Source organism: Azolla caroliniana, unplaced genomic scaffold (genome assembly GCF_043228905.1).
Source record: "Azolla caroliniana isolate FFs.n. ecotype wild unplaced genomic scaffold, voAzoCaro1.0.p SCAF_1, whole genome shotgun sequence".
NCBI classification, from domain to species: domain Eukaryota; kingdom Viridiplantae; phylum Streptophyta; class Polypodiopsida; order Salviniales; family Salviniaceae; genus Azolla; species Azolla caroliniana.
This window is the reverse complement of record NW_028230436.1, coordinates 35,659,723-35,672,708: the sequence shown is the minus strand read 5'-3', so window position 1 is coordinate 35,672,708 and position 12,986 is coordinate 35,659,723. Positions and strand designations below refer to the sequence as shown.

Genomic DNA, 12,986 nt, shown 5'->3' with positions numbered 1-12,986 from the left:
CGCGTGTGCGCATAGGATTAGAGAGGCTTTGTTTTAACGATGAATTGGTGGGACTTCAACACGAATCCATCGCCCAACCCGACCCCGTTTACCGAATCCCATCTATGTATTGCTTCTCAGAACACATGGCCGAAAAATCATACCGTAGTTCAGAAACCCACACATTAATGCCTCTCGCGGGGGCAATGGAATCAATCAACCTAACTACCTTGACAATCTAATACAATAAGAGAGGCTTTTGCTGTCTCACATCTGGAATATTCCTCTTTGATCTTCAAGACCCCCTTCACCACTAGATATAGAGAAAACAAATTTTGCAACGTAGAAGAATTTGGCCTTAGTAGAGGGTTATTTACTTTGATGATGTGCAGCAATTGGTGCATAACCTCGGGATAAAATCGATTGATAAATTGGTGATCCACACACAAGAAAATATAACATATGATGATGGGTTACGAGTCAAGTTGTTTACATTAGCATGGCTAGAAATAAGTTAGTTTATACCAATCTTATTACGTAGCAAGCAATGATCACACAAATTTGCAATCCATCCTTGGTTTGCATACTAGATATTTAACAACTCATCTCTAAGTGTATTGTATTACACACTAAATGATTGTACATGTGTAGCAAACAAATTGATTAACTTCCAAGCAAACATTCAAAGAATCCATTAGATCCCCAAGTGTTTTGGAAAATGATGGTTTTCAACAAAGTAGTTGTTAGTTTACTAGTTACAGATCGAGAAGTGTGTTTGATCAATGTTGCAGAAACCTTCTGAGTTAGCTATTAAGACAATTGTTACTCATTCCAAACATAGCTTAGAAAAGGAAGAAAAAACTTGTACATATAATGTAGAGATGGTATCCTTCAATCACCATCCAGATTATGTTCTTTGCAGACATCCTTGTCATGGTTTCAGTGTGATAAGATAAGAGCATTAGGGAAGCTGGGGATTCACGTGCCTGCTACAAAAGGGCGATTGTTTAGTGAGGAGAGGGTGGGTCCTAGACACCATTTCCCAGGGCTAATTACAAGTGCCTCGAGGATATTCATTCTCAACTATTGCCTTGTGGCGACAAGTCAAATGCTTTCGCCTCCAAGTGATGATGAAGGTCTCTCTCTCTCTCTCTTATATATATAATATATATATATATATATATACATAATATATGTATGTATGTATGTATGTACTATGCATATATGTATGTATGCATGTGTGTATATACATACATATATGTACATATTATGTATATATTAGAGATTTAGCTCTCTTATCTCTCTTATCTCTCTTCACTCGAGACACACTACATACTATACAACCACAGAGTTGGGCGTGGAGCAGGGATATGGCGACATCCTCAGTGACTTCCACTTTCTTGCAAGGGACTTGTGCCGTTCAGGTACATGTTCTCTCTTTCTCTCTCTGTGTATGTGTGTGTGTGTGTGTGAGTTTTCATCTGTGTTTTCCTATTTCGTTTCTGTTTTCTTTAACGGTCTGCTGGCACATCCCGAGGCTTATGATGACTCAGGAGTGAATTGTTTTACTTCATTTGATGATCGGTGGAGGATGTGGGTGGTTTGCTCAGGTGGATAGAGGGTGTGCACGTGTGATGTGCCGGAAAGAAGGGATTCACCCCAAGTTCTACAGCCAAGCGGAGGTGTTCTGCAATGGGGAGCTCGTGATGAAGACAGGTGGCACGATGCCCACATATGTTGTGGATGTGTGGTCAGGAAACCATCCCTTTTACCAGGGCAAGGACACAACGTTTCTGCAGGATGCGGATCGTGTGGAGAGGTTCAACAAACGCTATGGTGGCCTCTCCTCGCTCTCCACTGTCCCCATCCTCAGTGTTGGTGAGGTTGTCATTGAGAAGAAGAAGAAGGCGGGTAAGGGCAAGGGTGGTAAAAAGTGAATGAAGCCTTGCCTTTCCTTCTTTATTTGCCTGGGGCTTCCTTCTTCCTCTCCTCTTCCTCCTCCTCCTCGATTGTAAGTTGTAACAAACATCGCCTTTCTTCCATGAGTTTATGATGAGGTTTCTTGTTATCATGCATTTGTTGTCAACATGGATCAGTCGCATAGGTTTTCTAAAAGATTTTTAACTTCACTCCATAATTCTGGCAGTCTAATATCACAATCTTAATCAATGTTGCAACACATTAATGTAATTTTTATGGTTGCATTCCATTATTCGAGTACTGCTATGCCTACTTCTTTTATTGTATCTAATGTGAATGGGTGAAGAGACGGGTAGGTTTTAAACGTCCATGTGAGACCGAATACAATCCATGGGACAAGGTCGGCCCTGTGGTGAGGATCAAATTTGAATTCTTGTGAAATTTATGTCATGTTGAAGTATAGAACTGAAGACATAAACCACAGCTTAACAATTAATTAATCAACAAAGCCCAAATAAGTTTCTGTCTTTATCTGGTGTTGGCTTGGTGATAATTAACCACAATGTTCGAGCTGTGGTTTATGTTTTAGTTCTATACTGTGATATGACATGTCTTTAAAGAGTAAATGCGGTATGGAAGTAGAATGAAGGCATAGTGAACTCATAGAGTTTGAAGTCTGATTTGGAGATAGTATATCTCAACATTATCCCTATAGATGGATTCTGATTTGTTATCAATAGTGTATGAGTTCATTGCTCCATTAAAAATAAAAACCATGCATGCTCCACGTTCATCACTTTTCCAAAGGTTATGGAAGCTGTGAGTTAATTAAGTATTTTTTACTTTATCTGAAGGTCATGCATGCTTTGCTGCAAGTGAACGTTCTTTGCTTTTGCATTTGAATTTGCGTTGTAATCAGCTTTGCTTCATTTGAATACCATTGGAGATTGTGTTTGATATAATACAAAAAATCTGAATTTCAATGGACACACCCATGCCCTGATACTGAAGTTAACTTGGATTTGTGTTGTAACCAGCTTTGCATCATTTGAATGTCATTTGAGATTGTATTTGTATACTATGAAAAATCTGAAATTCAATGGGCATAATACCACCACCCATGCAACCCGTACAAAAGATAACTTGAATTTTCAATCATAGCTTGGATTTGTGTTGCTGTGCTTCATTTGAATCACATGAGATTGTATTTGTTATAATATGAAAACCATGCAATCCATTCAAAAGATAACTTGAAATTTCCATCCTAGTTTTGTATACATTACATGATAACTCATGAATCTTTCCATTCATGAGTTATCATGAATTTGTTATACTGCCACCCATGCAATCCATTCAAAAGATAACTTGAAATTTCCATCCTAGCTTTGTATACATCACATGATAACTCATGAATCTTTCCCTACAATTATTCTACCTGTGAATTCTCGCAACTAAATAAAATATATCAGTATTCTTTATCCTTGGAACAATCTCAGATTATCAATAAGCACATATTCTTTCTATCATTTAATAGTCTTTCATATGCAAGTGGTGGTTAGTTCAAACTCATTGCACATAATGTGTTTATGAAAGGCTAATTATTATGTTAGTATCTCATTGGCTAATATATGGATTTCCACGAATCAGTCACTGGTGCACAAGACGCATTATGTATGGTGTTTTATGGCCCATTAGATGTGGGTTTCCCCAAGAACTCTTGAGAAGCATACATGTACTCATTAATTTAAATGTTATTATTGTCTAAGACAATTAGGGACATTTGACGTTTGAAGGAAAGGCCAAATTTTTAGCATCTATTATTTGATTGATGCTGATTAGTTGCCCATTGCATTTATCCATTTTTGTCATGTATCAATTCAATCAAGACGATTTCGATATTATCAGTCATCCTGCAGGCCTAAGAAGGTGAAATCTGCAAGATCTATGTTGCATCCTGCAAATTTGTTTTGCTATTTGAGCTACTTTGATAAGCATATTTACAGTGAAAGCTTCTTACAATGTTTGTATAGTGATAAGAGGGTATATCCATTTGCATCAGCTTAAAACTCTTTCATTGCCAAACCCATAGTGACTTCTTCCCTTGAAGTCTCATTGCCGCACCCATGTTGATGTTTATTCCAAAATAGACCTCATTGTATGCAAACATAGAACTCAGTTCAATGGTAAATGAGCACCCCTGATTTTTTGTGACTTGTGAGGCATGGTTGCAATCTATGCGAAGTAACAATGATTAATATTTGCACGCTCTTCCAGTTCTAATCAATACAATACTATTGCGGTGTACCACTGGCAATATATATTCATGCATCCCTCTGCCACTGATCTGAACTTTTAAGCCAATCCTTCCCAAACTTTGGATTTGTCACCTCAGGAACAAATGTATGTTACAATTTAAATTCTGCAGCCAGGTCTGACATAAGAGAACGGGCCGCTACATTGTCAGGGTCCAACTTCACAACTTCCTTGTAGCACTGTTTTCCCAGGTGTATATTCCCATAGGTCTTGCATGAAGCAAGCAATGACATCCAACTCAAAACATCAGGTGAGGTGGGCATAGCTCTAAGAAGCCTTTGTGCCTCATGTAAATGGCCACTTCTTCCCAAAAGATCAATCATGCAATTATAGTGTTCAATGGCAGGTACATGATCTTCCAATAGTAAAGCAAATTGTTGATGGCCTTCCTCTACTTTGCCTGCTTGACAGCAGGCCACGAGCATGCTGGTGTAAATCATGCCAATGGGCTTCAAACCTTCTTGTTGCATTTCATCAATATATCCATTGGCTGACTCAAAATTACCTTGTTGAGCATAGCCTGCGATTAAGGCTCCCCAAGAAGCCAAGTTATGACAGGGTAACAGCTTGAAAGCTCGGCTTGCCTCATCAAGACTTCCACATTTAGCATACATGTCGATCAAACTATTCCCAACCTCTGCATCCTTTTCATAGCCGTTCCTATTTATCATATCATGTATAAGCCTTCCCTGGAGAATGGCTCCAATACCACCAGATGCTTTCAAGGTGCACAGAAAGGATACTTTGTCCGGATCAGAGCCTTGTAACAGCATCTTCTCAAAAATTTCAAGTGCAAGATACCCGAATCCAGCATGAGCATATCCAGCAATCATTGAATCCCATGAAACTATGTTCTTGTTTGGGAAATCATCAAATAGTTTCCGTGCTTCGTCCAAATTACCACATTTTATATATACATCGATGAGAGAGTTCCTAATGACTACATCATATACAAGCCCACAATTTAGTATCTGCTCATGAACAAGTCTTCCTTGATTTAACGCTTTCATGCTACTACACGCTTTCAAAACACATAAAAGGGTTACTTTATCTGGTTTAATCTGATCCTCTTCCATTTTCATAAAAACCTTGAGAGCAGTAGAACAATGTCCATGATGTACACACGCAGAGATGATGGTTGAGCATAACACGCAATCACGATTAGATAGTTTATCAAACACTCCATGGGCATCAATGAGGCTCCCACAGTGCGCATACATGTCAACCAAGGCGCTTCCAATCTCCATATCTGTGGCCAGGCCACTGATAATGGTTTGATTATGTATCCATTTGCCTTCTTCTTTCGCAGAAACACTGCCACAAGCCTTCAAAAGAGATAAGAAGGTAGCTTTGTTGGGCGTGATCCGTTCTTCCTGCATCTTTGTGAAAAGCTCGAGAGCATCGAAACCAAGCCCATGCTGAGCATATCCCATTGTTAACGAATTCCACGATATCACATTTGGGTTAATCATGTTTTCAAAGACTTCTCGAGCCTTGTTCAAATTGGCGCACTTCGAGTACATGTCTATCAAAGCATTTCCAACGACGATATCGATCAACAGTCCCCTTTGTATAATTGCTTTGTGCACTAATTCTCCTCGGCCCAGAGATTCCATGATCCCACATGCTTTCAAGATGCATGAAAATGTGAACTCGTCTGGTTTTAAACTCTCTTGTTGCATTTTCTCAAAGAGTCCCCAGGCAAGCAAACCATCTCCATGGTGTGTATAGCCAGCTAGCATTGTGTTCCAAGATATGACATTTCTCGAGGGCAACCTATTAAAAACATATCGAGCATCTTCCAAGATTCCACATTTTGAGTACAATGCAATGAGGGCGCTACCAACCACTACTTGTGAATCTAGCTCATACTCAAGTGTCTGATGGTGAACCACCATGCCGAGGCACAAGCTTCTCGTGCATGTACACGCTTTGAGGATGCCAGAAAGCATGAATTTGCTGGGATGAAAACCGGACCACAACATAGAATGGTACAAAGAGAGGGACTTGGGGTGATGCCCATGGGCAATGTGAGCGGAGATGATAGCGTGCCATGTGTGTGAACTCGGTTTGTGTATGCAAAGGAAAACGGAGGAGGCGTGGGAGAGGAGGCCATGGAAGGCAAAGAGGCGGATGAGGGGGTCTCCGAGGGGCGGCACAATCTCCAGCCCATTCTCGCGAAGGAGAGAGAAGATGGCTTTTCCCACACAAAGGTCTTTTCTCTTGGTGCAGCCTTGCACAAGGTAGTAGACGAGGTTCCTGGAGATAGCACGTCGCGTCTTGATCTTGCACAGTGGACGGAGGTACGCAAGAGCTTCTTCCAACAGCTTCCCTTCTGAGACGTCCTTCCAATCTGAAGCCGTCCCAAATGGATGATCCACATCGCTCTCTCTAATCCTGATGGCCACCATCATCCCACATCGCTCTGCACTTGCTAATCATCACCATCACCATCACCATCATGCTATGTTGTCTATCTAGCTAGACCCCAACTCAACTAAACTCATACATTCTCTTAATAAGAGTACCTCTCTCTAGGTGGGGGTTGGTCCACATGAAGAGGGCTGATTGGAGGAGGCCAAACTGTTGGAGAAGATAAATTCTTCTCTAAACCTCCTCGTGACATTAGTATATACTACATATGTGCAAGTCTAACAATACAAGTGTTTTACAATGTGGAAAATGTAACCCTAAACACTTCGTACCTAAGGAGGTTTCGTAGCATGGAATGGTAACCTTATGTGTGCAATTGATACCCATGGAAAAGTCATTATTGGTTCAATCAACATTGTGATCTTACAATAGGCTTCGTATTCTGGATGTAAGCCAATGTTAATTAGTATAGTTCCCTGATGTACTCTTTAAATATCTGACATGCATGATACGTTTCTTTAACAAAACTATAGGTTAACCTATGTGCTTTTTTTAACACAAATATAGGTTATGAAATAGTTGCCATTCGTGAGTGAATGACGGACATAAATATTCTTGTAAAATATCAATACATGGTTCTCCCATCAAGCACACAAACCATTTGCTCCAAATTACCTCTTCAAATTCAACATTGTTGTTCCCTAAGTTCTAGCAAGCATTATTGGACTTCATGTTCCTTTACTTTGCCAATGAAATGTCTTTGATGATATAAGCACCAAACTTTAGTAAATTTGCTTTGGGAGCTCTGAAATCTATTGGATGGGCGTCAAATCTTTGTTCCTGGTCATCTAGGCAATCATTGAGAATAAAGGCCTCAATAGATCGCTCTATTTTTATGCCCTACAAATGCATGGCTGCCTAGTTTTACATTTCCATTATAAGTTAACCATAAGCAGCACAAAGGGAGATCCAAGGCTTTACTGCAATTCCCAAGTATTTGTAGGTAAAAGTAAGTATGCCTCATCTTCCTTTGCTGTTGAGAATTTTGATTCTGATTTTGTTACCCATGCTTGAGTGATGTACAATACCATCACTTAAGTTTGCACGAAGCTGTGTACAAATCTTCATCTGCACAGATGGGGTTTAAAGCATCTAGACTTCCTCATAGAGCCTCCAGAAAGTCAGACATGATCATAAAGTAGTATCCACATTGTTATCTCTGCCAAACATGCTCATGAGCCACCCAATTTCCAAGAAATTATATACCTCGTCTATATAAAAAACAAAGAGAGGGGGAGTGGGTACTCGTGAACATACTTTTCTTCAACCATGTCAGAGAACCCGAAACTTGAATAAAGAAATAAACAAGAAACCTTGAGCATCCTCAAATGCATATAGATGAACAAACTGAATTATCCAATCAAATATAGCACCTTGTCTGCCTATATTCTGACAAAAACGGTTACCATCTGAAATGTCATAATTCAGGAACATGAATCTATAATTCATGATAAACTTATATATCATGAGTATCAACATGCAAAGTATAGGCTAATAATCTTGGCTGGTAACTCTTTAACATGGTCAAAGGATTAGATAATGTCCCAGATGTGCATGCACACATATATATACCCATCAACTTACATCTGTTAAAGCTACAAGATCATTAAGATTTATATTCCATCGGACTTCTCAAGCACAGAAAGATACATTAGTACACATAGAAACATGCACTATATACAGAGAATTCTGCGTGCAAATATATTGAAAGTTAGGCAGAAAGCCTGTATGTTAGTTGGCAACATTATGCAATACAAGGATATAGAAAGAAGCAGAGACTGCTACCAATGCACATTCAACATATTTCCTGCTGTTGGGTCATGCATTACTGAACAATTTTGAGTTCATTGGAATGTATCCAGAGCATAAAGGCTACGTAATTCTAAAGTTGACAAATAAGTTTTACGATTCTCGAAGCCTTTGCGCAACTCTGTCCAACATCAAACCGGCACCCTTCGCTGACGAAAACGATCAAAGAACTGCAAATAAACAAAATGCATGTTCAGCATCTTAAGTTCTAGCAGAGCAGTACATAGTTCCACTTTATATTCTATGACACTCAGGATTTTCACACTAATAAAATAGATAACAGAGTGACTTACAGATAAAAAGAAGGGTTGTTGGAAAAACCAGCCAATAAACGGTATTCTGGATAAAAAGACCATCACCGTTGGCAGAAAACCACTGCAAAAGAAAATAATGATCATTTGTTAAACATCCTCTCTCTCCATGGTCACGGGGTCTGAAAAATCCTCTTCATAAGGTAAAATAAACCCTGTCTATCTTATGAAGGAAGTGTCACTGAAAGAAAACATGTGAACCAAGCTTTCTATTCATCTAAGCTTTGAGTGACCAAAAACTATTAAAAAGTAAGTTCTCGGTATTGACTAGGGCACATGTTCTCAGAGATTGGTTCAACAAACAGGACATCAACTACCCAAAATTGAAGACCTATATTGAATCCAGAGAACCTCAAAGTTAGAAATAAAAAGAGTGGCCAAGAAACCTCATTCATTCCACCCAAGGTGAACATCCTTGCACTCCAAGAGCTGATGTGTTGCGAGGAGAAAAAAAACTTACCCTCAAGAATCAAGTGCTCAAACACAAGGTTGATCTTCAAGATTTGAAATATGCTCAAATTGAGATGGCACATGCTTATCAGAGGAAAAACAGGAAACAATAACTCCTATCCCAATGCACTGAGGCAAACTTGCAGATCTGGAGATGACCATCTGAAGCTCAAAACTTCCAATGAAGAAAGATGGCTTCAAAAAGTCAAGAAATCAAAGATCTGAAATAGCAAAAGCCCAGCATTGTTTACAGTGATGACAATCAGATGCTTACAGACATATTTTACCCCATATGACACATTTACAATGGATAAGTCACAACACAAAGAAATCAACAATAGCACATGTATGTTCTAGATGCAAGTTCTCAAGATAGAAACTTGGATAGTGAGCAACAAAAGAGCTAAAAAGATCCAGAAACCTCATGATACATGGAATACTGCAAAAAGGCACAGATACTGCTTTGGCTTTGAATACATTAGAGAATTTCTTATGCATCACCATATTCCATATGACATTGAGAAAACATGGTCTTTTTCTAAAACGCATTTGCAAAACATAAAAAGAAGGCATGCAGGAAGACCACCACAATGCTCATAATGTATGATTCGATAGTGAACGTAAGGCAGAAAAAGGCCACTCAGGAATCAAGGGATACGTGGAGCTTGTAGCAAGGGAACACAATACACTCAAAAGGAAGAAACAGAGATCATATGACCATCACAAATATATAAAAGATATATTACATCTTCAAAAGGAGTCATATGGGGCATGGAGACCTATCAAAGAAAAGCATTTGGAAATACGGGGACACTTCTTCAGATCATCGATTTCTATGATCAGAGATGTCTAGGGCTGCTTTTACTAGAGATACACATATTTAGAGAGTCTCCCCTCAGGAGTAAATGATCGGCAGGGCTTGTCCAAAAGCATATGTCAGACATCTTCAAAAAGCTGAGCCAGGAGGCCTCCGAGCAAGCACAGACAACATCTCATGGATTACTGCTTGACCATGCAGTTACTTTGTTCATTGAAGATGCCTGAGGATGCACAAATCATCACATAGAAAATGTTGCATGCCTTGGTGGATATGGAGTATCATCATTGAACGAGACCAAATACAAGCTCTGAAGAGTAAATAATCAGCAGGACTTGTACAAATGCATATGCCAGAAAATTTCAAAAGGCTGATCCAGGAGACTTTGGAGCAAGCACAGCCAACACATCCTAGAGGATTATTGCTTAACTGTGCAGTTTATTTAATCATTGTGGATGCCTGAGAATACACATATTATCACATAGAAGCTGTTGCTTTATTTTACCAGGTATCCTGTAAGAATTACCTGGTATACCTATCTGTCTCATAGGTCACTTTGGCCTTTTGAAAAAATTAATACGAAATTCCACTCCAATTCTCTATATCTGTGGACTAAGGCCTCATCATCCTTGTCATGGACAAATGAAGACATTATCACCCAAGACTAAAGGTGCTTTCCTTGCTTCATAGTCCCGTCAATCTTAGGTTGGCAATCTTTTGAAGGCAGAAGTTTCAGTCCATCTGATGTAGTTTTAGTAGTCTACATATATTTATTTTGGTTTGTTGTTTTCCAAGATAGGAAAACATTTTCAAACACAATATACCTCAAGAGGCCATTTTGACCTCTTGAGAGATGTTAATATATCTTTTTCACACATTGACCAGACAGAACCATTTACCTCGCAACACAAGCATATGCCAGAAAAAACAGTAGGCTTACCTGAATAAGACAACAAACCCATAGGCTTCAAGAATCATGCCTAAGAAGGCCCATCCAATAATGACAAGAAGAAATCCAACCACGAATGAAATTGAACCCTTCCATGACAACATCATAGTGTTTTAGACAATTATACCTGAAGAAATACATGCAAAAAGGGAGGAGAATTCAAGGAAAGATAGTTATACCTTATAATTACTGCGCTTTAGAAAGAACGATGTGGTGGACTTGAGTCCAATTGTGAGGCTGAGCCCTGATAGGAATAATATCTGATGGCTGGTTTGTTAGGTTAGAACTATTTTCACAACGAGATTTAAATACATGAAGATACACATACTGATAATAAAAGAAAAAAATGCGCTTACATTTCCCATCGCCAGGAGGCCTTTGTCAAAGAAGAAGATGACACCCAAAAGGGTAAACAGAACTCCGAATCCAGTGAGACCTATTCCGATCTCTGCAGCACACCCAAAGTAAAACACTCACCAATGGTTTGGAAGAGAAAAGAGAGAAGTCAAACAGTCGTTTTGTTTTCTGGAGAGTAAACTTACTTTTGCGATCATTCATGTCGAAGGTCGCCATTGATCCTAGACAGGGAGAAGGAGAAGGAGGGGCTTTTGGAGCTCCGCTCACTTCCGCCTATGTAATCGCGGCTGCGATGGCGATGGCGATGGCGTTAGCGCTGGGTCCTTTCTCGTACAGGTCTGCTTTAGGCGTTGTATTCACATTTGGTCTCTCTCTCTCTTTCTCTCTCTCTCTCTCTCTTTTACCGATCTATGAGTAAAAAAACTACAGCTTCGTGGTGGAAGGGTAGCCCCGCCCAATTGTTTTAGCCTTGACCCCTGCAGCTCAAGCTGACCCTATGTGCCCCTAGCTATATGGGCTGATGGTATGCAATTTCCCACCATTTTAAAATATGGATCAAGTACATATTTTTTATCGCCCGCTATGACATCCCTCCGACAAGGGTTGTTGATATGTTGTTGACGATGAACTGAACTTCTGATGCATGATGATTCAACGTTATTGATGAGTAAGTGTTATTGTGGCAATGATTAGCTCTTGATGCCTCATTACCATTGTATCAAATGTTGAATTGATTCCCTTTCATTGTTTGATATATTCGCTACATTTCAAGAGTTTCACTTCCATTACATGGGATTTATTGTTGATTATGAATTGGCACTATGTATGTATGAATTGCAATATACTCAATGTGATTGCTACATTGAAAATTTTGCTTTGTTGATTGTTAATGCATCATCAAATATGATGTTCTACTTATTCTTCAAATGAATTCAATACTCTTGACAACCATTTCTATGTGAATTTACTCTAATGACACATGTTGTCATATAAATAAACAATTACTAATAAATCAATAAGATTATCATATCTTTCTCCAATGATTGTTGAAGACGATCATTTTAATATCAATAATATATAATTATGAAAATGATGGATATTCTGTTTTGCTATCACCATATACATGATAATTCTAATAGAAAATGTTGTACAATTATAGAACATGTGTCACATTGAGACAATGATTTATCATAGAGGGATGCGATTTGGTTAGATAAGTAGCTTGCCCTTTAACTTCTTTAGGAATCCTTCATCATTTCTAAAAATACACAGATAATTCCTTTTTCTATTTTTGATCCCTTATTCCCTGTGACAAAATCTACACTCCAACAAGATGGATGGAATATAAATAAGTTGATAGAAACTATAACTACAGAGTAGATATTATTTTCAGTTTTTTCATTCCTAGCAAGCATGTTTTCTATATCTTTAGGTGAATTCTTTGGTTGAATTGATCTGTGAAAAGCTTCTCAAGGAATGAAACAATTTTTGTTACTACAATATCACAACCAAAAAATAGACATTTTGTAATTGAAGTGACTACATTGGCAGTTGACAAAAATTCCCATACTTCTTTAGACATACCCCTAAAAATTTTGAACTTACAAATGAAAAAACTTAGATGCATCATTTTGTAAGCTTTGCCAAA

At 38.7% G+C, this 12,986-nt stretch overlaps 3 protein-coding genes across 3 annotated transcripts; 1 reads left to right on the top strand and 2 right to left on the bottom strand.

Moving 5' to 3' along the window:
- Window positions 1–1,280: 1,280 nt before the first annotated feature.
- Window positions 1,281–2,199, top strand: EMB2184 (Ribosomal protein L31). Its single transcript, XM_087337621.1, has 2 exons — window positions 1,281–1,403; window positions 1,590–2,199. Exons 1-2 carry the CDS (start codon window positions 1,350–1,352, stop codon window positions 1,914–1,916), a joined length of 381 nt encoding a protein of 126 aa, XP_087193747.1. The 5' UTR covers window positions 1,281–1,349; the 3' UTR covers window positions 1,917–2,199.
- A 1,538-nt stretch (window positions 2,200–3,737) lies between these two features.
- On the bottom strand, window positions 3,738–6,788 carry LOC147870173 (pentatricopeptide repeat-containing protein At3g53360, mitochondrial-like). Its single transcript, XM_087337614.1, has one exon. It carries the CDS (start codon window positions 6,624–6,626, stop codon window positions 4,305–4,307), a length of 2,322 nt encoding a protein of 773 aa, XP_087193740.1. The 5' UTR covers window positions 6,627–6,788; the 3' UTR covers window positions 3,738–4,304.
- A 1,460-nt stretch (window positions 6,789–8,248) lies between these two features.
- LOC147870172 (vesicle transport protein GOT1-like) lies at window positions 8,249–11,722 on the bottom strand. The gene is made up of 6 exons (XM_087337613.1): window positions 11,524–11,722; window positions 11,338–11,429; window positions 11,161–11,241; window positions 10,973–11,070; window positions 8,748–8,829; window positions 8,249–8,624 (listed from the first exon to the last, which is right to left on the bottom strand). The coding sequence occupies exons 1-6, from the start codon at window positions 11,552–11,554 to the stop codon at window positions 8,586–8,588; spliced, it is 423 nt and encodes a 140-aa protein (XP_087193739.1). The 5' UTR covers window positions 11,555–11,722; the 3' UTR covers window positions 8,249–8,585.
- Window positions 11,723–12,986: the final 1,264 nt, after the last annotated feature.